Source organism: Harpia harpyja, chromosome 11 (genome assembly GCF_026419915.1).
Source record: "Harpia harpyja isolate bHarHar1 chromosome 11, bHarHar1 primary haplotype, whole genome shotgun sequence".
In the NCBI taxonomy this organism is placed as follows: Eukaryota; Metazoa; Chordata; class Aves; order Accipitriformes; family Accipitridae; genus Harpia; species Harpia harpyja.
In genome coordinates, this window is record NC_068950.1 from 11,280,231 (window position 1) to 11,304,959 (window position 24,729).

Sequence of the window (24,729 nt, forward strand, 5' to 3'; positions counted from 1 at the left end):
CTGATGGGCCTATTTGGGTTACTTGCAACATACGCAGATGGTCCCATTAAACATTCATCACTTGGTGGAGTCTCCACTCCGATCGCAGACGTGCTGAACTAAAACTGGAGTAGTTTCTTTTATTTTTACCAGAGTTGCTTTCAATTCACTGCACTGCAAAGGAGATCAGGATCCCTACCCCACCACCCGAGGCATTTCCCCAAGGAAAGCTGCTCTCTTCCAGCACACTTACAAGCAGCTTCTCTCATCTTTTGATAACTTAACTAGAGGCTGAGATCTGAAGAGATCCTGATCGTCATTCCCAGTACTCGCAGTTTAGATGGGAAGCATCCCACAAAGTAACCCAAACAGGTCTGGCTGGCACAGCATGTAACTGAACCCCTTTTACATGAGCATCTACTGCACGTCCCATAGGAAGAGCTGCTCAGACATCTCAGCTAGGATGGAAAACTTAGTTGGGGGACACAAAGTCCTGCAGCTTGGGGTCTTCATGGTGCAGAGGTTTCCCAAGGGTTGGAGGAAGCACAGAAAGGGTTTCTGTTCTTCCCTGGTTCACTCGAAGAAGGAAAGCACTAAAAATTAGCAAGGAAAAATTAGCCTGGCTGGGCTAAACCCCGAGCTGGAGCAATGGGTCCATGTTACGGGGCAAAACAGGGGAGCATTGGCAATGTCAGAGTGACCAGTGCCTTCATCCCCGTGCATCCTTCCTTGCCCTAGAGCATCCTGTGCAAGGCTGCCAGGTAAAGGGGAGACATTAGAGGTGGTGATCATGTGCTTTCCCCGCTTTCCCACAATCCCAGCACACCCAAACCCCTGATACTTTGTGCAAAGCCAACAGCTTCATCTTAATCAAACTCACCAGTATAAGGATGAAGATGATGTCTTTGGGTACATACCTGCTTCTTGTAGGAGAGAGAGTGAGCAGACTGGGATTTCTCACCTATAAAAAGGAACAGTGGGCGGAAAGGAAACAACAGGAGTCATGGCTGGTGCAGTGGGCTTGGCCAGAGAGGGCTTTTTCCCAGCAAGAGGTCTAGGGACATTCCCATCTACTGAGTGCTGAGCTGCAGAGAAACCAAAGGGAGAACTTATAACCCAACAAGGCTGATGGCACCCATAGCTATGGAGGCCAGCGCTCCCAAGGGGACAGACAAACTCCTGGAGTTCCACCCAAACCCCACCATGAGTCCATATCACCAATTCTGCCCCTGCCAGCCCTAAAGCCACAGGCTCCCCAGAGCTGGGCATGCTCAACCAGAGGGAGGACCATCCCCTGCTTTCCCCACATGTTGCTCCCCTTCCCCACAGCCCATCGATGGGCTGACCTGGGACCAACGCTGACCTTTTTCCACCTCCCACCCAGTGGGCTCTGACCCTCGGTCCTGCATCCTTGCAGGGCAGCTGGACTACACCCCACAGTGCAGCGGCCATGGGAACTTCAGCCTGGAGTCGTGCAGCTGCGTGTGCATGGAGGGCTGGGCGGGCAGCAACTGCTCTGAGCCCCGCTGCCCTCGGGGCTGCTCCAGCCGTGGCGTCTGCCTGGAGGGCCAGTGCATCTGCGACAACGACTATGGGGGCGAGGACTGCTCCCAGCTCCGCTGCCCCGCCGGCTGTGGCTCCCGCGGGCTCTGCGTGGATGGCGAGTGTGTCTGTGAGGAGGGTTTCACCGGGGAGGATTGCTCCCAGCTGCGGTGCCCCCACGACTGCTCGGGGAAGGGCCACTGCGCTAACGGCACGTGCATCTGCCGGGAGGGCTACGTCGGGGAGGACTGCGGGTGGCTGCACTGCCCCAACACCTGCAGCGGCCGTGGGGTCTGCCAGGATGGTCTCTGCATCTGCGAGGAAGGCTACGAAGGGCAGGACTGCTCGGCAGGTAGTGGGGGCATGCGTGGGGAGACCCAGATCCTAATGTATGAGCAAGGGTGCCCAGAACCCCATAGGAGCACCAAGAAGCCTGGGAGAAACCCATACCTGGCAGAGCATGTCACATATGATCTACTCAAGCCCTGCAGTTTGACTGCCTCCCTGTCCCCAAAGACACCATGGCCAAAAGTTCGGGAGGCAAGCAAAATGCCAGCAAGGTTCATCCCAACATTGGTGGTAAACCCTTGGTGCAAGAGCAGCTGAAGTCAGGCTCTCCTGAGCTTTTGCCTTGCTATAGCAGTTAATACCAACCACAGATAACACATAACCCCCAGCCCAAAGCCCATGCCCATGTCCCACCAGCAGACCCATGCACCCTTCCCCACGGACGGGTGGGAGGATAAGCCACACACACCCTGACACTCTCCTTACCTCTGCCTTTTCTATCAGTGGCTCCTCCTGAAAACCTGCGAGTGACAGGGATCAGCGACAGCTCCATCGAGCTGACGTGGGACAGCCCCGGGGCAGCCACCGAGTACGTCGTCTCATACCAGCCAGTGGGGCCAGGGGGCACCCAGCTCCAGCAGCGGGTGCCCGGGGACTGGAGCAGCATCAGCATCGCAGAGCTGGAGCCCGGCGTTGCCTACAATGTCAGCGTCTACGCAGTCATCAGCAATGTCTTGAGCATCCCTGTTACCTCCAAAGTGATGACCAGTAAGTATCCTACTGCACTTGTTGCTTGGTACCTGGATAACTAGAGGTGATGCTCAAGCTGGCTCACATTTTCCATAAAAACCTTCTAGCAGCAGAAAACTGAGCCTTCAAAACAAATATTGGGCATATTTTTATCCTCATTTATATCTGTATGGGGATATAGGAAAGGGGGAAATGTGTCTGCCCTTTGCAGAAAGACTCAGTCTGGATGAAAACTCGAATGACTAAAAACTGAATAAACTTTCAATGTTTGATTGAAGACCCCAGAATATGGCCCAAAATATTACACCTTTTTCCTCATAGAAAATATTGCGATATATCACAGAAGTCACAGGTTCTCCTCCCACTCCTGGACGGATTCCCCATAATGAATCCCCACGACGTGGGTGATAGTGCAGCAACAGGGAATGCTGCTGCGCATCAGGAGATATGTAGTCCTGACCAGGACTGTGATGCACAGATGAAAACGGGAGTATCAAGCTGTAATGGCAACCTCCAGAAAGGATCCTCAGAAACTAAAGATACAGAGGGCAGGGGAAAACATAAACTATGCAGACACCTCTTTTGCAACCCCATCTCTCACTCTGTTTGCACAGTAATGCAGTGGGATGCTTTGGTGTCCGCCAGCCCATGCACTTTCCTCTTCTCCCTCCAACCCAGAGAGGGGACAAAGAGACTCTGCTAACAGCTACCACAAGGTTCCCCATTTTCATTGCCCAGATAACAAAACAGCCACAGGGAGCAGGGTGGGGACCGGCAGCACCCGCACACCCGTCCCACTCTGCTCATCATCCCCTGCTCCCTTCCAGACCTCGCCACACCACAGGGGCTGAAGTTCAAGACCATCACAGAGACAACGGTGGAGGTGCAGTGGGAGCCCTTCTCCTTCCCCTTCGACGGCTGGGAGATCAGCTTCATCCCCAAGGTACCGCCGCCACATGCATGGCATTGCGGGGTACACCCAGTCACCCTAAAAACACCGAGTGAGCGGATGCTAAATTAGCTTCCAATTACCCCCCTCCAAAAAACCCAACATCTGTTTGCAATTTGTGTGCTTCACATCAGACAACCCCAAACACCTCAACCTCCAATTGCCAGCTTGCATTTCCGCAGTAGTCTTTGGTGTCAAGACATATGTGTCCTCAAAGAAATTCCCCAATAAAATCAAGAGACAAGCATAGAAATAAATAAACCTTCCAGCCTTGCTGCCTCTTGCTGTCACCCCCTCTTTTTCCCTTCCATCTCCTTCGCCATGACCCTTCCTCCTCTTCCTCGCCCCTGCTCTGTGCACGCTAAGCTACCCAAAGCAGCCTGGATCAAACCGAGCAGCCACCGGCTCTCAGACAACAACCTTCAGCATTCCTGAGTCACACGCACAGCTAATTCCTGCCACAGAATTTTAATCACAGTGATGAACAGGTAGAAGTGGTGCCAGAAAAGATGAAAGGATGAAAATGTTGCCCTAAATATCGCATATTTTCTATGCGCAGCAACAAAAATTGTACATCAAGTATTTCATCTATATTCATAATTTCTATACCATTTAGCCATTAGTATAGCTTCAATTGTATATGGAGCCTCTTTACAAGAGCATTCAAGCCCCAGCAGTAAAAGAAATGCTGATTAAGGGCTCAATTATGACATTTTCACTTGTACAAAACCCTCGCTGGAGTCAAAGGCAGCTCTGGGCAGCGGAGAACTGCAGAACTTGGCCCCAAAGTTTTAAATGCTCTTAGCTGTAATGTATCATTATACAGCATGAAGAAAGGGCCCGATTGCTTTAGATAACTCATTCCCTCATTTCCAAAAAGGCTACAAGGATCTGGGTGCAATTTTGGGTACATCCACATGCAAATTGTGTCGGAAGTCAAAGTTCAGGTACTGCAGGTATAAACACCAGGATAATTTTCATTCACCGTTGGGATAAAAGCCAAAAAAATAAGGCTATGTCAGGGAAGAGCTTTTGGTAGCAAAAAATAGCTCTCTTTCAAACATTTCACTGATACTCGGGAATTAAGCTTAACAGCATCCCCCTGAAACAGATACATGCAGATATATCCATTTTAGGGAGAGGAATTGATGGGATAGAAACAAAATTCTCCCTGCAGGGTAATCAACGATAGTTTTTTCTCAAGCCAGCCCAAAAATACAAACCGTTGGTCCTCCTTTCCATTTTTTAAGCTTAAAACTTAAAACCACGTGGAAACATTTCAGAATTCAAAGGAAGAGATAAGGTGCAAAAGGATGGCTGTTCCTGTATGCATGCTTTTGGGGTGGGGAAGGGATGTAGCTCGCAGGGTTTGAAGTTCTTGCATCCATCGGTCAAGCGCGTGGTCCTGCGCCCTAAAGGCACAGTCATGCTCCTGCCCGTCAGCTGCTGAAATTGAACTCTCTCAAGTCTCCATCACCAGCTTTTCTCCTAAAATAAGGCAGAGGGTGCTGTCTCTTTCACTGCCTGGAAGCAACACTCGCTTGGGCAAATGCTAAACCATTGCCACACCCCAAATAAAACCAAACCCTAGTCCCAGAGGCTAAAAACAACAGTTAGAACAGCAGCATCACAAATAACCTCTACGAGCAAAATCGAGCTCCATCTTCCCAAAAACTGGGTGAAAGGATGCTAATTTGGTCCTCAGCGTCCCCGTGAGGATGCTCGCACTCTCCCGCAGAGCAATCCTCCTTCTGCGGTCCCTGCGATGCTCTTGCCCCCTGAAAGTCGGGTCAGGCAGGGATTGCCCATCTGCTGCGTGCACAGGGGATGGGGGCGGGGGGAAGATGAAGTGCAGACAGATTTAGAAAAGGAAATTAGGAAAGGTAAGATGGCAATTTATGGCTAAAATGGAAGATTTCCTGTTTAATGAGAAAAGAGATGAATATGAATTGAGAGCTATGTGCAAAGATTTGTTTAGCGTGTTATTAGTGAAGACAGCAGCAAGAAAAGATCCTTTGTCCAAACACTGGCAGGAAAGGTGACATTTGCAGTTGCTGAAAGCCTTACAGTTTTTTAGAGCAAAACCGCAAAGTATAATGAGTTTAATAAAGATACTTAAAAAGCAGGGGATGGAAAAATAAAGACCTTACAGTTTCATACTTATATATGAACAACAGAAGGCTCCTGGCACCTGAATAGCAGGGAAAAGGAGTCCAGCCCAGGCTTTGGTTTTATTATTTTTTCTCTTCTAGAGAACAGCAGACACACAGATGGCAAAATACAGAAGTTGGGGGGGGGGGGCGGAGAAGGGATGGGGGAGGATTTCTCAGCCCAGCAATGGGGGTGCTCCACGCTTGGTGGGTGACTTCACCCTGGGTTTCTGCACCTCCATGGTGGGATATGTCAGGGTGAGGATGCAATTTGGGGATGCAGGGCTGGGTGTGGAAGGATGCAATGTGGGGAGCACCTCCTCGCCATGCATCAGTCCCCCCAAAACACCTTTTTCGTTCATTTTTTTAATGCTTATTTCCACTCCCCGGCAGAATAACGAGGGCGGTGTGATCGCCCAGCTCCCCAGCACCGTCACCACCTTCAACCAGACGGGGCTGAAGCCAGGGGAAGAGTACACCGTCACTGTGGTGGCCCTGAAGGAACAAGCCAGGAGCCCTCCCACCTCCGACAGCATCTCAACCCGTGAGTGAGCCTGACCCTGGGCAGCACGGCAGTGCCCAGGGCTTGGTCCCCAAAATAAGGTCCCATCAGCGAAAGCAGCCTGGCACTGCATGGGCAGGGATAAAACTAGCACTAGCCAACTGCTCAAGCTACAGGTGCATCGCAGCAACAGCTTCTTCGTGAGGTATTTTGTCCCTCTCCCTCCTGAATTACTGAGGGCGCAGAAACTGTGGTGAGGTTAATGGGGTTAGGAGTGAAGGTTCAGGGCCACTTTTCTTATATAGCTCGATGAATTCCTCTCCTCCACTAATCTCACATTTTGGAGGCTGGACGCCCCCAAGAAATATCTCTATAAATGTATTGCCTACTCATATATAACAGATTAAAACTCCCACCTGCTTTTGTGCCACTAAATGCCCTCTACTCCCACCAATTCAGGCAAATCAGGCAGCAGGGCAGGGAGCCAGGAGCAACAGCACATCCCTTCCTAACCAATTTATTTGGCTGATCACTGGTCCATCCCATAGGCTAGAGGAAATTCAACTGGGTCTTCTCCTCGCTGAAGGAGACGTGGCAATGGGCAGAGCTCACGGGGGAGAAGAGGCTCTCCACACCAGATCTGCTGCAGTCTGCCTTGGCAGCCAGGCAGACATCTACCTCCATCCAAGCTGTTGCAAACGGAAACAGCATTTAAATAGCTGCCAGAGGGTTATATCGAGGTGATGCTCTCTCCAGGCTGCTAATTTGAGGCAATGGTGAAAGTGAAGGGAGGGTCCCTCCACCAGCAGCAGCTTGCTGCAGGTCTGAGCTTCCTTGGCACAGTCCTCTCCTCCCGCTCTGCCTCCATGCTCAGCTCGATGTAGCTTAACAGAGACATCTCCTGGTCAAGCCCAAGTCTTATTTTCCCTAGGAAGTCAGCAAAAAGTAAAAAGAGAGGCTGGTACTTCAAACTCAGTGGTTGACCTTTGCAGGGGAGCACAGATGGAGGGGTGGGCTTCCAGCTCTCCGCTCCACGAAGGCGTCCCCATGTTGGTGTGTCTGCCTTCCTCTGCAGCACCCCCGTAGCTCTGCCCCCATCATCCTCATTCTGCCTCAACACCTTGTGCCGGGATCGAGGACCAAAGGCATGGTTTCATGCTGCACAGCTAACTAGAACTTGATGCTCCCCAGCATCACTTGGATGACTGGACAACATGAGGTAGTTGGAGATTCAGGGTCTGGATAAGCATGACCTGGTCCTGGCCAAGCTGGACACCCAGCTCCTACCTAAACACCATGCTTCCCAGCTGTCCTCCCTTCTCTGTTGCTGTTTTACCCCCAGACCTCACCCTACTGGTCCCAATTCCACACGTCTTTTTCTAACCCTCCCTGGTCCTTTCTACCCCTGCCCACACACGTGTTCCCCAGAACTTCCCACCCTGGGGTGCAGCATTTAGCACATCTTTATTGTATAGTGTCATTTTCTAATATATACTGTATATTAGATGTATTTGCATGCAGTATAGCCTGAATTACAGAACCAGCGTGGGTTTTTTCACCCACCTTGTGATCATGTAAGTGATAAAATGGACTGCCAAGCAGGCTCCGTGCATCAGCGCTGCCATGGCACAGGAGCAATGGCCAGGCCTGGCCCGTCCATCCATCCGTGCAGCGGTTAGGTCCTACTGGATTCAAAGCACCCATCACCCGGACTTGAGCCCATGATTTCCAGAGGTCGAATGTTGGTGGATCCGGAGGAGGGAAGGGCCTGATTCTCTGCAAAAGAAAGCAGAAATGTCCAAAATGGTCTCCCAGTAGATCCCCGGTATGAATTTAGTTAAAACCCCTTTTTCTGAGAGGGTTTGATGGACACCCGCCATAGCCCCACACCCAGCTAGTTATGAAGACTTGCCAGAGCAGTTGCATTTTCTCCTCTCTCCCCACTGATAAGACATCAACAGCTTTATGAGCTGATCCCTCAGCTTAATGACAAACCAGGAGCTGGCACTGAAGCAGGAACATTTTTAGAGACATTCCTCAGTTCTCAATGCTTGGATCAGTCCTTGGCCCCACATTATTTAACACATTGTCAACGCCTTTCAAAAGACATAATATTGTTGCTGATAAATTTTGCCAGCGATGGGAAGGCTTAGAAAAGAGTAAATTGAGTGGAAGGAGATCATCGATAAAAGCAGTTTGAATGGCTCAAAGAGCTGGGCACAAAGGAATACTGTATGTTTTTCAATGCATCTTGAAGTACGAGCAGTTATCTAGGAGCAAAGAAAGTGGACTGCAGTTAGACATAGGAGGTTTTATCCTGGGAGATGCCACCTGAAAAAGCTGGGGAGGAATTGTTGCCGATAACCAGCTTGAGAGAAGGGCATGAGATGCATTATAATGGGCATTGATGGGAGAGCTGCTGGGTCCTGCTCTGGTGTCCACAGCTCGGGAGAGACATTGGTGAAGTGGAGAGGGCTCAGGAAAGAGCCAGGAGATTGGGACAAGGGACTGGGAACCCACCAGGACCAAATGCCCTGAGTACCTTCGGGCAGGGGGTCACATCTCTTGCCCATGCCACCTCTTTGCCTTGTCCCCAACTGCTAATTCAGGCTACTCTGAAGGTCGGGTTGAAGCATCCCTGAAGTTTGGTGTCCCCAAAGCTGCCACCTTTCCCCACCCAACTCTCCCAAAATAACAGGTGCCTGTTTCCCCCCCTCCTCCGCAGTCATCGATGGCCCAACACAGATCCTGGTGCGGGACGTCTCCGACACAGTAGCCTTCGTGGAGTGGACACCGCCGCGCGCCAAGGTGGACGCCATTCTGCTGAAGTACGGGCTGGCGGACGGGGAGGGTGGGAGGACCACCTTCCGCCTGCAGCCCCCCCTCAGCCAGTACTCCCTGCAGGCCCTGCGCCCCGGCGCCCGCTACCACCTCGCTGTCAGCGCCCTCCGGGGTGCCAACGAGAGCCGGCCAGCCCTCACCCAGTTCACCACAGGTAGCTAGCTGGCTTTGCTAGGAGAACTGGCATGAAATTTTTAAGCCTCGAGCAAGCATGGGCAGATGGCTTGCTGCAATCTGCAGAAGGGCTGTCCTGCAAAGAGCATGGGGTTTTGCATATCCAGAGCCAAATTGAGGGGGTTTTGCATCTGGAATTTAGTGGTACCTGGTTTCTCCCTGGCACAAGTGAGCTGGGCTTGTACTGGGCGGAAGCAGTGCAATGAAAACATGATGATTAAGACACAGGTCTGAATGGAGACACCTGAATGCAGGTGCCTCGCATCCCGTCACAGTCCCAGTGCAGAGCAAGGCTCACCCTAACACACACACCCTAAAACCACCCTGTGATCCCCCCTCCACTAGTGCCTATGTTTCTGTTTAGTCCCTAAACCTCCAGTATAACAGGTCTTCTTCATGCCTTGTGCCCCACAGGAATGCTCGCACGGTCCCCAGGGCAGCCCAGGTGATCCCAGATGCCAGCGACCAGGCAGATGACTCAAAACCCCACATTTAGATGACAACCCCTGAGCAAATCCCACCTTGGCCACATCCTGCTGCAGCATCAAGACTGAACCTGCTGCCTGGGACACATGTCCCCACCAGCTTCAGTGTCCATTCAGACCCATAGCTTAGCTTGAGCCCATGGCTAAAACTTTAAAACCCAGCAGTTTACACCCTTAATAGCACCCATAGATCAATGTGCAATTCTCAAAAGCACCAAAACAGCAAGCACAGGTCTGAATTCAAGGCGATGCTTTCTCCCATTCAGCACGAAGACCCAAGGCAGATGCCTTGCCTGAGGAATCAGCAGTCGAGTGGCTGAAAGCAGCCCAGTCAGAAACGTGGTTATCTTATTTTATATCTTCTCTGAATACCCTAACTGGTCGGTAAAACTTTAATTAATGTTAAGCCTGCAGATAGCTAACAGGTTTAATTTACCGTGCCATAAAGGAGGAGGTAGAGCTCATATTTCAGTGCTGGTTTATGGTATATAAATTACTTGTCATGTACATTATTGGTGGATACTAGGCTCCTACTATAATAACTGCGGTGTGTGAATTGTGTGTGTATATATCTCTATAGATAAATATTTCGGACAAGATGTTCACCCCGACTGATTTGCTGCATTGGCCTTCCTTGCTTTATTTCTAAAAGGCAACATAAAAAATCCCCCCTCTAAACTCAGATCCATCAAGGAGCAGTAATTACCCCCTGTCTGCTGGTGCCCAGCCCCTGCCCAGCACCAGCCCGTCGCTCACCGGAGAGGTTTATTGTGCAAACCAGAGCAGATTCAGCACACAGCCTTAGCAGCACTAATAAACAAATGCTTTGGGCAATGTCTGAGTGTGAATGAGCCTGTAAAGATGCTCAAGGTTCTTCTAAGAGCAGTTCAGGCCAATGCATGACTGCTACAGTGCCCTTTTTCTCTTATGCACGCTGCCTCAGTTTCCCTTACTCTAATACAAGGGGAAAACACTTTTCTTTTTAAATAACATGCAATTAGCTCCCGAAGCAACTTACTGAGGGATGCTGTGAATGCCCCAGCACTTGCATCGGTCTCGTGGGTGGCATCTCCCAGTCTGTGCTGAGCAGGAGGTGAGAGCTGATGCCCCAGCCCTTTCTGCGGGGACGTGCCCCGGGGAGGAGGGAAGGCACATGGGACTCCATGGACATCACACCCGGGTACCCCTCCACTGCTGTTTAGCCATGCCAAGGCTACCAGGTGCATTCCTGGTGCCCAGCAGTGAGACGGTGCCTCTCTCCCTTGTGTTGCACAGAGATCGATGCCCCCAAGAACCTGCGGGTGGGCTCACGGACACCCGCCAGCCTTGAGCTCGCCTGGGACAACAGCGAGGCCGAGGCGCACAGCTACAGGGTGGTCTACAGCACCCTGGCCGGGGAGCACTACCACGAAGTCCTGGTGCCACGCGACACCGGTCCCACCACCCGGGCCACCCTCGCAGGTATGTGTGCACCCACACACCCTTCCTCCCCCTCCTCCTCCTCTCAAGCAGGTAGGGTAATGGAGAGCCCAAATCAGCACCAATGCTCAGTTGCCCTTATGCTGGCACATATTTAAGGCTGTTTTGGAGTTTACTAGTTACCAGAGAGAAGGTTTTCCTTGGAATGAAGCTCGTTTTCCCCTCTGTGGGTCTGGATTTGGGCGCTGCTTATCCACAAGCTGAGTGATGCACCTCCAAGCAATGTACATCCAAGCAATACACCTCCAGCAAGGGTCTGTCCAGGTGCCAAATAGAGCTGGCAAGGAGCAAAGTGAGAAATGGGGAGAGGAAGCCTTTTTAGGCTGATCTAGAGGAAAATATTATTTCACCCTTCTTTTTTTTCCTTGCTGGGAAAGAGCTGCAGGCACCAATGCCCTGTAGGCAGTGATGGGGAGACAGGCTGCCCGAGTTCATTGCCTTTTTCCAAATCAGGCACAAAGCAGACACAAATCCAGGGATGCTATTTTTGAGCAAGTCCTTCAAGCGGTATATTATTCAGGCCAGCACAGGGGGGTGCCACCGGGAGCTGGAAACACTACCCACCTCCCACTGCCAGGAAAGTCCCAAACACCTTTTGCAGCAACACAGCAAAGCACCATGTGAGATCTGGTTTCCTTTTTTTCAACTACAACTCCTTGCCTGCCAGATTTGCAGGTCCAGTGGCATTTTTTTGAGCAAAGAAAAGACTTACACACTTACAAAAAAGATCACTCATTCAGCTTGAAGCTCTTCAGTATGGCAGGACACCAGGTTGTTCCACATTGACTCTCTTTGCCCACCTGAGACCTCCCCAAAGAGGGTTCAGGCATCTCTGCCACATGGAACTATAGGAGTAAGTTCAGTGGGAAAGTCGAATGCGAAGTTACAGGCACAGCGGCACCGAGTCACAAGAAAGGCTGGAGGGCAGGAAAGCAATTAGAGCAGTTAGCTTGAAAAATGTGGTACGCAGAAAAAAAGAAAAATGTTAGGGATAGTTTGCGCTGCGTTCGTGATGAGGACATGCATGGAGAAGCAGGATGAGATCGGGGACCCAGTGCTGGTCACCTGCTAGCTTTCCTCTAGGACTTTTACTGCCTTTCAAGGTGAGAAGGAGCATTAAAAATGGGCCAAATCTCCCTCCTTGGGGCAAAGGTGTAACACTACCCCAGTGACCCAAACTGTGATGACACCCATGGCAGAGCCTGAGCTTGCCTTGGAGGACATGGCAGCCTGAAAGCTCTTGTTTTTCTCAATAAAAATAAAAAAAGCTGCCAAGTCTCTCCCAGACTCAGGCAGGGCTACAAGAAACCCTGCCAGAGCAAGCTCCAGAGATGCAGAGGCTTAAGTCGACAGTGGTGAGCGATTTTTATATAGTGCCTCCATCATCACCTAAGTGCATTGCTTCTAGTTCCCAGGGTACTACGTAATAAACAAACAATGTCTTAAAAAAGATCTAATCATACCAGAAAATAACCCCAAAAAACATTCTGCTGGCAAAAAAAAGCCAGGATAGCCATAGTATGAATGGCACATGAGCCTCTCCCATAGCTCCGTTGTTACACAAGTGGTAGTCCTGTGCTCCAAAGTTTTTTTGCACGTGGTACAAAGCCCGTTGGGGTGGATTTCCAGCCACTTGGGACGTGGTGGAATCCACGGTGTGAAAGCAACCAGTGATTCCTTCAGCCGCCTTTATTTGCCTGCAGGAAAAGCAGTAAGGAATGACGCTGAGCAGAGCTTATCAAAGATTTAAGCTTAAAAATACAGCAAGCCTTGCCATGCCCCGTATGTCTCTCTTCAAAATCAGCATTTGCACAGAAATATCCGTAATTTTGCTCTACCCAAAAGAGCTGGGAGAGAAAAGGCATCGTTTTATATGCTCCTGCTCATTTCTTCCTTCTCCTCCGCCTTTCTCCCAGGCTCTTCTCCTCCTTTCCAGAATACTTATGACACTTATTGGGCAAGGGTGAAGGAGGTCCATCTCCCCCCCCCAGCACCGAGACTGTGCCATAGCAAGAGGAGAGGAGCAGGGGATGGGGGTTTCCCTCCCTCCTGGCCTCTCAGGGAAGGTTTTGGTGGCTTCAGGGGATGCTGTCCCTGGGCAAGGCAGGGTGAGGCCAGGCTGGAGGGTTTATGGCTTTCTCTAATCCCATGGGAAAGATCATGAAGTGCAGGGATGAGGGGAATAAAGCTGCCAGCAGCCAAGCAGAAGTGACAGGCAGAGGCAGGAGATGTCTCACGGAGATAAAACAGCGATCAGCAAGAGGTGCATATGAAAGGAGCTGGATGAGCTCGATTCCCATGTCCCTTGAGAGGTACCATAGGATACGTCCACCCCAAGGAGCGGCGCTTGATTGGGCTCCCAGAAAGACTGCACCTTTCCTAATTAATGTGCATTTCATTTACTCTGCATAATTTATTTCTCTTTGAGACAGCAGTCCTGTGACAATTTTTGAAGTTGAATCACTTTGGAAACAAATATAGCTACTTTATCGTTCCCATCTCAGCTCACAAACACACAATTTCTATCTTGATGCCACCAATTACAGCAGACCTCAGCAACAACTTTAAAAAATTGCTTATTTCTGAGCTAGAATAATCGAAATTCCCTGTCCAAAGGCATCCATAGGGCTTTTTAAAAAGGCTCAGCTCTTCTGCAGTGCACGGAGGAACTGCTGACCTGTGGGAGGGCTGCTTACCCCAGGGATGCTCAGGAGGGTCCTCCCTGTCCCTGGCCGTGGGAGGTGGGGGGGTCGTACCCTGAGGCCACCCAGCCAGGCTTTCACGCCCCTTTGTGTCTTTTGCACACCGTGGCAGATCTGGTGCCGGGAACAGAGTATGGCATTGGGATTTCAGCCGTGATGGACAGCCAGCAGAGCGTGCCGGCGACCATGAATGCCAGAACCGGTAAGTTTGGCCCCATTGCGTGCTCCAAGCACAGCTGGCTCCTACTGCTCAGATGTCTCCATGAGAAAGTCCACAGATGGGGACAAAGGTCTGCACCAACCCTCTCCCACAGAGCTTGACAGCCCCCGGGACCTCCTGGTGACAGCCTCCACAGAGACATCTATCTCACTGGCCTGGACCAAAGCCATGGGTCCCATTGACCACTACCGTGTCACCTTCACTCCTGCCTCCGGGATGGCCTCCGAAGTGACAGTGCCCTGGGACAAGTCACAGCTCACCCTCTCGGAGCTGGAGCCCGGGACGGAGTACACCATCTCCATCATTGCCGAGAGGGGACGCCAGCAGAGCCTGGAGGCCACTGTGGATGCCTTCACAGGTAGAGGAAGACAAGTTTGGATGGGGCCAAGGGCACAGACCACCACCCAATGTTGGCACTTCTGCCAGCCCAGTGTCCCCAGCGCCGAAACTCTTGAGGTGGTGATGGGGATGAGAGCTGGGGGCAATGCAGCCATGTGGGAGCAGGTCCATTGACCTCAGAAGGAGGATGGCCCTACCAGTGTGGGGGCACTGTCCCCTTCACCAGCAGCACTGAGCACACTTGCTTGGCTGGAGGCTCCCATAAGGACAAGGCAGGGTTGGGGGAATGGACAGCCCATGCTGTCCTCTGTGGTCAGGGTGGCCTGTGTGTCCATAAGAAGGAGAAATGAAGCCTTGAGGGACCTCGCAAGGACCTCTGGATGAAAAGCCAGCAGTCAAGAAGCCCAGACAACACATACCATCTGTAGTGGGACAGTCCCACCACTCACCATATGGGTCTGAGATGGAGAGTGTTTGCAGGCAGACCTGAGAAAAGCACCGTTTTTCACCTCCTGCTTCTGCCTCTTGATCCCAGCACAGTTTCAGATCAATGGAGAGCCCAGAGCTCCAGGTTTGCCACCTCTCTTGGGTATTTTCCGTACAAGTGCTGGGAACAATGTGGAGGCTGGGGTCTGCAGACAGTTGGTGTTGCATCTCCCCCTCCATCTTTCAGGGGTCCGGCCCATCACGCAGCTCCACTTCTCCCAACTGACGTCCTCCAGTGTGAATGTCACGTGGAGTGACCCATCCCCACCAGCAGACCGCCTCATCCTCACCTACAGCCCCCGGGACAAGGAGGAGGCACAGCAGGTCACACTCGATGGCACCCGCAGGCATGCCAGCCTGACGAGCTTGCAGCCATCCACCGAGTACCTGGTGTCACTGGTGGCCATGCATGGTGCCATCAGCTCCGAGCCTGTCGTGGGCTCCATCACGACAGGTACCACGGGACCCCCTCTCCCACCAGGCATGGGACCCCTCTGGGAGGGCAGGCAGGGGGATGGGGAGTGGACCTGCCTCCCACAGCTTTGTGCTTTCTGCTCCATCTCACTAGGGATTGATGCACCGAAGGACCTCAGGGTGGGCAACATCACCCAGGAGTCCATGATGATCTACTGGAGCCCTCCCATTGCTGCCTTCGACCACTATAGAATGTCCTATCGTGCCGCCGAAGGTAACCAGTCAGACCACTATTGCTCATGCCCTGAGCTCACAGCTGCCAACCCTCCCTCCATCCACTGGCATGAGCAAGCCACCAGGTCATCCTCACCCCAGGCAGCATGCCAGTGCCCTGGACAAAGCCACCGATAGCTGGGATGGACCAAGAGGCTGTGGGGACAGAGGATGGGGTGTCTGGGACAAGGATGGGAAGGGACAACTGCAGTCAAGGGCCAGCTTGGCACAGACAGTGACCCCTGCAGTGTGCCCTCCCCAGGGATGGTTAATTCAGGGCCCAATCCTGCTTCCCCTCACTCATCTCCCTTGGCTCCAGTTTTGCCTATGATGCAAAAAATGTCAAGCCAGCAGAGTGATGGGTACGCAGGTGTGCACCTGCAGGCACAAAATCCAGTTACCCCCAGTATCAGCCCTGGAGAGGGCTTGTGGCATTGCCCTCCCCTCCCGAGCACCTCCTGTACCCCAGGGATGTGGCCAGCCGTGATGCCAAAGCTCTTGGCTCCATCCCTGCAGGAAGGACAGACAGCACCGCCATCACCAGCGATGCCACCGAGTACGCCCTCCGCCACCTGCAGCCTGCCACCAAGTACGAGATCGGGGTGAAGAGCGTGCGGGGCCGGGAGGAGAGCGAGGTGGCCTCCATCACCGTGCACACAGGTGGGAAAGACCTCCTGGTGAGCAGGTAGCAATCAAACAGTGCCAGGTCCAGCCCCAGGCAGGGCTGGCAGCCCCTGCTTCCACTAGCAATCAGGCAGCTGGCAGCAAGCTGGACCTCACACCAGCCTGATGCAAGCTCGAGATGATAAGCGAGGCTCACGAGGGCCCAATGTGGATTTCTGAAGTATGTCTAAGCAAAGCTTTTCCCAAATATGCATGGGTAGGCATGAGGGGGGAGTGATAAATCTGGGTACCAGGCATGGGGAAGCCAGAGATACGATGTTGGGCAACCATGACAACCTTTCCTAAAGGGAGTGCAGACTTCCAGAAATAATCCCTGGGGAAGCCCTGACACAAACAGCATCTGCTGCAAGAATAAAACCCTCTGCTATCCTCAGACTCCTCAAAACCTAAAGAACCCCCTAACATCCCAGGCTGTGCCTCAGTAAAACAGTGGAAGAGCAGCCCAGGTAGCAGAGTAGCACAAGCTATGACATCTCTGCTCTCCAGCTAGGGCAGCAATTATACCTCTGCAGGCACACATGCCTGGGCAGCAAGGCAGGACCACAAGAAGCCCTTCAAGTTCATTTCCCAGTCTCTTAATGCCTCTGACTCTCTGAATCTGTCCCCCATGCAGCCATGGATGCCCCCTTGGGGGTCACGGCCACCAATGTCACCCCCACCAAGGCACTGCTCCAGTGGAACCCACCACTGTCGGAGGTGGAGAGCTACGTCCTCATCCTCACCCGCCACGCAGGTACGGTGGGGCTCCATTTCAGCTCACCTCCACCTCTCCCCTGTCCCAAAGCCCAGGGCTCAGCAGGTGCCCTCCACAGAGGGAGTAGGAAAGGACCCTTGCTTTGGGAGAGCAGCAGCTGGCACATGGAAGGGCTGTACCCCATCCCCAGATGCCAGCTCCTCCCATGTAGGTCCCATGGCACGTGCTTTCCACTGCCCCCCACCAAGCCTCAGAGTGTGGCTGTCTCCCAGAGGGGACTGGGATCCTCCCACTTAGCTAAGTGGCCCACCAGCAGCAGCCCACAGGCAAGCAAGCACCCATCCTACAGAAACTTGGTGTGTGGCAAACTCAATGAAATCCACTACTGAAGGGAAAGAAAGTATCAGGCAAATATAGGGACTGTGGGAAAAATAAGACCATCCTTCAGACTGAACACCACCACTACAGCTCAGCTGCTGCACAGTAGCTCATGGTGTTTCAGCAACGTAAGTGCTTTTGTTCATGAGGTCATACCCATAGACAGATTTTGGAGAACCACCTTGAACATCTACCCTAACTCATCTCTTTTGGCTTACAGTTGCAGGAGAAACAATTCTCGTGGATGGAGTCAACCAGGAGTACCAGCTGACCAACCTCCTGCCCAGTACCACCTACACAGTCTCTATGTATGCCACCAATGGGCCTCTCACCAGCCAGACCATCAGCACCAACTTCACAACTCGTATGTACAATCACCTCCCCCACTGCCTGTAATGCATCCTTAGCCATACATCCACCCCAGGAAAAGCAGCCAGCAAGGCTGGCTACATGTGGGTGTAGAAGTAGGCATGTGCCAAAATGACACCGAAATACCAGTGTTGGGCACAACACAAGAACAGAATTTTAATCACAACAAGCATCAACCATCATTTTCACTCTTTCAACAACCATCTACCCCTTTCTTTGATTTCCCCTGGATGCAGTTTCCTGAGAAGACCCTTGATCAGGTCTTTTTCTTGCCCAAGGCCATAGTCCAGAAGAGCACTACAACCCATTTTGCTTACAAGAAGCTTGACTGGCCCCATAGCACATGAATTTCAGGGCCGTTACCCTTCAGAGAGCATGCAGGTAGAGGAGGACTTTTAGAGGGTTTGCAGAGCAATGTTCAAGGCTGGGGACAGGTGATGAGGTCTGGAAACTGAGGGTGAGGATGGACTTTGGACGGTAGCTCAGGGTTGCAAGGTTGAATCCCAGTGCACTGAGTTGGGAAGCGGGGCTGGGACGGTTGTGCATGAGAACTTGCACTTCCCTGGGTCTCTATCCACCCTTGCAGTTTTGGATCCTCCAACAAATCTGACTGCCAGTGAAGTCACTCGACGGAGCGCCCTGCTTTCCTGGGTGCCTCCTGTGGGAGCGATCGAGAACTACGTCATGACCTACAGATCCACTGATGGCAGCCGGAAGGTGAGTGAGTCCTCACAAAGAAAGAGGCTCATTAAGGCAGGGAATAACATGACCGTAAAGAAATGAGCAAGAGAAACCCAACAAAGCAAAAGAACGATGCTCACTAGGTCAGGAAGAGACCAGAAGGGCAGCCACTACTTTGTGCATAAGCAATACTTTAGATAAACAATTAGGAAAAGCAGGAAGAGTTGCCTAGGGCAAAATCTTTAGGCACACCTGCAGGTCTGGGCAAAGAGGACGTACCTGGAAAGTTTGGAGGAACAGGGGAAATTCACAACTTGTGAAACACAAGCAAGCTGAGGCAGGAGAAAATTTTCCTGCAAAGAGAGATGCTAAAAATGCCATTTGCCATTCTTGCAAAAAGCAGGATAGGTAGAGACAGCTAATTAATCCCACAATACAATATATTTGATTATTTAATGAGTGTGTCCATATCTCCCTGTCTGGAAGAGCTATCAGAAACACGTCACTGCAAATAGTCTCCTTTCTTTTGCCAGTGTGACTGGCTCACAGCAGCCAGAGGATAATAGTTTTGCAGAAGGGGTTCAATATAATGCTATATGGCATTGGCTGACGACCAGAAAAATTAACATGACAGGAATTGACGGAGTCAAAACTGGCTGATAACAAGGTTTGGCCAGCTCTACTCCTTGCGATGCTTGGGCAATCCGTCATGCCCCATATTGAGGACACACAGATTCCAACAGAGTCGGTAAACTGAGCACACAGACTGCAAACACTTAAATCTCCTGTGTCCAAACTAGCTAGCTTTCTCCCACCCAAACCATCCCAAAAGGTTGAACATATTCATTGATCTCACGCTGACTGAGTCCAGGGGTGTAAGCGGCCATGCAACACTCCTTGGCAAGGCACCAAGGGCTGCGGTAGTTTGTTGCTTCCCTTCCCTCCTCACTTGCTCTTTAGGCTCCCCATCGCTTTTCTCATCTGTTGCTCTTGGTGTCTACCTCCTTCTGGGACCCATGTACAGGAGCTGATTGTGGATGCTGATGACACATGGATCCGCCTGGAGGGACTTTCTGAGACCACAGAGTACACTGTGCGCCTACAAGCTGCCCAAAACGCCATGCGGAGCGGCTTCGTCTCCACTACCTTCACTACAGGTGAGGACTTGCACCACATCTGGTAGACATGGACTGCTTCTATGGGCTTTCCCTCCTCAGGCAGCATTTCACCATGATCCACAGAGAGGTACATTCATTGCCATGACCTACAGTGCTGCTTTGCTACGAAGAGTTAATGGGTGAAGGATCTGTAATACAAACACAAGACCCAGCCCAGGGCAAGGGGATTTGAGCTTCAGACCAGGAACTAGCTACCAGGCCCACTGCCTTGCCCTTGCCCCTCCTCAAATGCATAAACAGAGGAAAAAACCCACAAAAGTCAACAACACGTATCAACAGGTATGCTCTTGGAGCAAGTGGGGAGAGACCCAGCTGGTTTCTCCATGGTGTAGTCATGGTCTGATCTCTTACAAATATCATAGAATAGTTTGGGTTGGAAAGGACCTTTAAGGGTCATCTAGTCCAATACCCCTGCAATGAGCAGGGATGTCTTCAACTAGAGCAGGTTGCTCAGAATCCCATCCAACCTGACACTGAATGTTTCCAGGGATGGGGCATCCCTGGAAATACCAAGCAAGTGCATCTCCACCACCATCAGTGGAGTCAGACAGCAAAGCCATCATGCCCACAGGACTGTGGTCCCACTGATTTTATCTAATTGCATTATTCCTCCCCCCTCTAATTCTAGAGAAGTCACAATCCACTAAGGCAATGGGAATGGTTTCCTTTCCAAATGAAAGGGTGGGCATCCACACCCACTGCAACCCTCACAGACAGAGTGCTTACGCTTACAAGAATGAAGCTTGCATGAAACTGTCACCATTGTCTCCACCTTTTGCAACTGTTCACATTAGAAACTGTGCAAAGCATATCGTCCCTCACCCTCTTTGAAAATCCTTGCTAGGCATGGGCACTTAACAGACAGAGTGCATTTTGTTGAGGGCTGAATCTAATTACATTTCTCCTGGGCTTCAAAAGCACTAAGAAGCCTGAAGATGATGTCCACTGAAATTCCTCCCATCTGCGCTGCCATTTCAGTTAGGAGAGTTTTCCTTGAATCTGCTGTGGATACATTTCCCCATCCAGTTACATGCAAAGGTCCCTTCACCTGCTTTTAAGAGATAATAGAAACTATTTACATCAACAAAAAAAGAAAAGACTCTTCTCTAATGCATCTATGGATCAGGCTTTCCTGTTATTCTCGCCTCTCACATGGGCACATAAAGCCAGTGCAATTCAGGCAGGTGATGGAAAAATGTGTGTAATTTCTGAGGCTGTGTTAGGGAGTCAGGGATGAAACTGCAGGGGGCTGGCTTCTCAGCTGCGATAAAGCAGCAGAAACCCACTCACATCAGGCAAGGAGAGCACCGTTTCCATTAAACTCAAATGTCAGACCTCAGCAGCATTAGAGACACCATTGCCAGCTGATGCAACATCCGAACACAGGTTTAATTTGCTTTTAAGATGAAGATAGGCATCAGCAAGACACCAGTTTCTCCCTACTTACCCCATATATCGATGAGACAGAAGCATCCAAGAACAATCACCGAGGCAATGCAATCCATGGGCAGCACCCCTCAGCGAAGAATTGGGGTCTGGGATTCAATTTACTCTGGCAGTGCATCAGGGCACTTTGCAGAGAACAAGGACTTGTCTTTAAGGAGACAAAAAAAAAGAAAAGAAAAAAAAAAAACTAGACTTAATTTAAATTGTTTTGCTTTTTTCTGCTCACAGTACACATCCCAGGGTTCTTCCATTCCCTCTGACATAGTAATAGCTTGGCCTCTTTGTTTCATGTTTGCATAAGGTTCTTGGGGAATTGTATACAGATGGGACAAAAGGAAGAAACAGATACAGTATTTATAATTTATGGTGGTTTGAAATGTCTTTCAAGGTCTCCTTGCCTCTTAAAGATATGAATATAAATTAAGAAACAAGTAACCTCCACAGAGCTCAGGGGAGCCTGAAGTGGTTGTCTTTGAAGCAGTTTTCATTGTTGGATACTATAAAATGCAAACACTGTCTCACCAGACCTTCCGCTACAGGCCACGGAGACAGGAAAAAATAGGGGATCTTCAATATTTGGACAAAGCAACGACCTCTGAATCTTCAGGTCGCAAGGGTGGGGGTAATACACCCAAGTGGGAAATAACAGACAAGGGTCTGTACCCTGGTCCTATGGGGTATCACACAGTTGTGACAGATGCACACAGTACATCCTTCATACCTTCTCAACGTGCAACTGAGACACCCTCGAAAGCCACATCTATGTTGCCAGCTCTGCACTCATTTACTCCATCATCCATATGCACCAACAGCAAAGAAAAAGATGTATTTCCTCTATTTGCATTAAATGAGAAGAAACTGAACCCAGAGCCGACATCCCTATACTGCTGGGGCCTTTTAGTTAAGACTCTCTTAAACTCTGGCCCCCAAAATGAGATGTTTCTTCATTAGAGGACACCTGGAGCACAGCCACACAGCCCATGCTGCCCATCTCTAGCATCTCGCACGACCTAATTCCTGCTCAGTTTGCAAGTGACAATCAGCCTGGTGTAAGTCCACCATCATTTCCAAGGGCATGGATCAGGAGAATCCCCCTGGAATCAGCAAAGTCATAAAACTTGTTTGGAGCTGGCAATCCTGAGAGGAGAACAGGTTTTGGTATTTTCACAGCTGTCTAAATATGCTGGTGACAGCTTAAACCCCAGGGTTTCAGACATGGTGCAGAAAGATGGTCCAAGAAGTGACATCCCTCATCATTCATAGCGATGTTACCATGCGCCTTTCCAATATAGGATGTATAGGACATTCATTAATATATGCACACATTTTTTTCCATTAAATCCTGTGATGTTGTTGGCAGATGTGAAGTCCCACCGCCTAGCAGAATAACTCGGGAAGCAGAAGCCAAGTTTCCAAGACCTTTCCTGGATCGTAACAAGCCAGACCTTTCCTGGATCGTAACCAGTGGGGCTTGAGGCATGTGGAAAGTGTGTCACTCTGCTTAAATTTTGATTATTTTTTTTAATTTTGCAGGTGGACGTGTCTTTGCTAACCCTCAGGACTGCGCCCAGCACCTGATGAATGGAGACACGCTGAGCGGCATCTACACTATCTCCATCAACGGAGACCTCAGCCAGCGGGTTCAGGTCTACTGTGACATGACCACCGATGGAGGCGGCTGGATTGTGAGTAGCCATGCGGTTGTCCTACGCATTGTCCCCATGGCAAAGTAACCCAGCCTCATCCTACCAGCAAAGCCAAGAACCACGCTGTGCGGGAACAACAGCAGGCTTAATATCGCACGCTTCATTTCCCACGCCATAGGGAATGGCCCACGCTCCAGTAATAACAGTTACACTTGGAGGAATGCCCTTTGATTTATTTGACATGTTTGCTGTGCTTCTGGAGAGCAAAATCTGAGAGTGAAGCTGATTTATTGTTCTAAAAATGAAATTAATGGCCGATAGCTTTCATGGGGAATGATTCACACTGCCTGCAGTACGAGGGTGTCAGGCATCACCCCAATTGAGTCTGCACAGGAGCATTTTAGAGGAAAATGCCTGTTTGGCTTTTGAATTGCACAAACACTGCTTGTCTTGACGTAGATGGACTGACAGCTTAAGTAAATAATGCTCTGGTGCTTTGATTTTATTCATGTCAAACACTTACTTACACGCATTACACAAACCTCTGCTAGATGTATAGTCGAAACAAAAAAAATGGGCTTCCTCAAATGCTGATTTCTAGCACAGATTTTATTTTACCCAGGAAATTTCCCTCCATCTCACTCTGCCTCAGATGATCCCCTTGGATATCCCAGAAAGAGCCAGCCAAAAGCAGAATCGTGCTAGAAAACCAGAGGCACCACACATCGCATAGAGCAGAAAGGTTGAAGGCTAATTCCTTCCTATTATAACATTGATCTGCCTTGGACATCATCTAACACCTCTTCAGTTTCTCCATCTGCACAGGAATTAATTGCATGGCTGCAATTAACACTAACTGGATGAGCATTGCAATTTTCTCCCCTGAAAGGTGCAATGGAAAGACAAAGTATTGTCTTTATTTTGTGTGCCCCAAAGCCCAGCGAGGCCATCCCTCTTCTCCTTCACACTGATTTTTCCCCGGTCTTCCCCCACCGCAGGTCTTCCAGAGGCGGCAGAACGGGCTGACTGATTTCTTCCGGAAATGGGCAGATTACCGGGTTGGTTTCGGAAACTTGGAGGATGAGTTTTGGCTGGGTAAGATCTTAACCGGTTGTCTTTCATCGAGGCGTCAAACCCAAGCTCCCCAAACACTGTGCTGCTCACCCATGCCAGCTGTTGGCTCCTCACCTTTCACCCCACTCCTCTACGCTCTCCCTTGGACAGTTTTCCTTCCATTGTTCGTTCCCTGTCTGGCACGTTAGAAAGTCACTCATGGGCACACCACATAAAAGCACATCGTGAAGGCCAGCAGCTCCCTAATTTGCTCCTCCCAGGAGAGAAGGGAGTACTCTGGGGGCCTTCATGGACCAAAACCCATCATCCTCCTTTGGGTGACTACAGGTTGCATTGGTGGCATCTACAGCTCATGGGCCTCACCTGGCCTTGGCCAGTGTCCTGGTTTCAGCTGGGATAGAGTTAACTGTCTTCCTAGTAGCTGGTACAGTGCTATGTTTTGAGTTCAGTATGCGAAGAATGTTGATAACACTGATGTTTTCAGTTGTTGCTAAGTAGTGTTTAGACTAAAGTCAAGGATTTTTCAGCTTCTCATCCCCAGCCAGTGAGAAAGCTGGAGGGGCACAAGAAGTTGGCACAGGACACAGCCAGGGCAGCTGACCCAAACTGGCCAACGGTGTATTCCATACCATGTGATGTCCCATCCAGTATAGGAACTGGGAAGTGGGGGCAGGGATTCGCCGCTCGGGGGACTGGCTGGGTGTTGATTGGCAGGTGGTGAGCAATTGCACTGCGCATCATTTGTACATTCCAATCCTTTCATTATTGCTGTTGTCATTTTATTAGTGTTATCATTATCATTATTAGCTGCTTCTTTTCTGTTCTATTAAACCGTTCTTATCTCAACCCACGGGTTTTGCTTCTTTTCCCGATTTTCTCCCCCATCCCACTGGGTGGGGGGGGGAGTGAGTGAGCGGCTGCATGGTGTTTAGTTGCTGGCTGGGGTTAAACCACGACAGCCAGCAAGACAGTTGTCCAAAGAAAGTAGGAAAGGGGTGAGTGAGAG

At 50.6% G+C, this 24,729-nt stretch overlaps 1 protein-coding gene across 5 annotated transcripts in view; it reads left to right on the forward strand.

The window, feature by feature from the left end:
• The window catches only part of TNR (tenascin R), an 81,601-nt gene that overhangs the window by 49,178 nt on the left and 7,694 nt on the right, over nucleotides 1-24,729 (forward strand). For 3 of the 5 annotated variants that reach the window (XM_052801806.1, XM_052801808.1, XM_052801807.1), the window contains 17 exons: nucleotides 1,397-1,873; nucleotides 2,314-2,577; nucleotides 3,387-3,502; nucleotides 6,052-6,202; nucleotides 8,886-9,155; nucleotides 10,936-11,121; nucleotides 13,954-14,043; nucleotides 14,156-14,419; nucleotides 15,074-15,340; nucleotides 15,455-15,574; nucleotides 16,090-16,233; nucleotides 16,871-16,990; nucleotides 17,550-17,693; nucleotides 18,285-18,415; nucleotides 19,404-19,536; nucleotides 22,537-22,688; nucleotides 23,648-23,744. In XM_052801806.1, coding sequence (XP_052657766.1) covers nucleotides 1,397-1,873; nucleotides 2,314-2,577; nucleotides 3,387-3,502; nucleotides 6,052-6,202; nucleotides 8,886-9,155; nucleotides 10,936-11,121; nucleotides 13,954-14,043; nucleotides 14,156-14,419; nucleotides 15,074-15,340; nucleotides 15,455-15,574; nucleotides 16,090-16,233; nucleotides 16,871-16,990; nucleotides 17,550-17,693; nucleotides 18,285-18,415; nucleotides 19,404-19,536; nucleotides 22,537-22,688; nucleotides 23,648-23,744 — 3,126 coding nt within the window. The remainder of the gene's footprint in view (nucleotides 1-1,396; nucleotides 1,874-2,313; nucleotides 2,578-3,386; nucleotides 3,503-6,051; nucleotides 6,203-8,885; nucleotides 9,156-10,935; nucleotides 11,122-13,953; nucleotides 14,044-14,155; nucleotides 14,420-15,073; nucleotides 15,341-15,454; nucleotides 15,575-16,089; nucleotides 16,234-16,870; nucleotides 16,991-17,549; nucleotides 17,694-18,284; nucleotides 18,416-19,403; nucleotides 19,537-22,536; nucleotides 22,689-23,647; nucleotides 23,745-24,729) is intronic. The other 2 variants (XM_052801809.1, XM_052801810.1) reach the window with 2 other exon arrangements.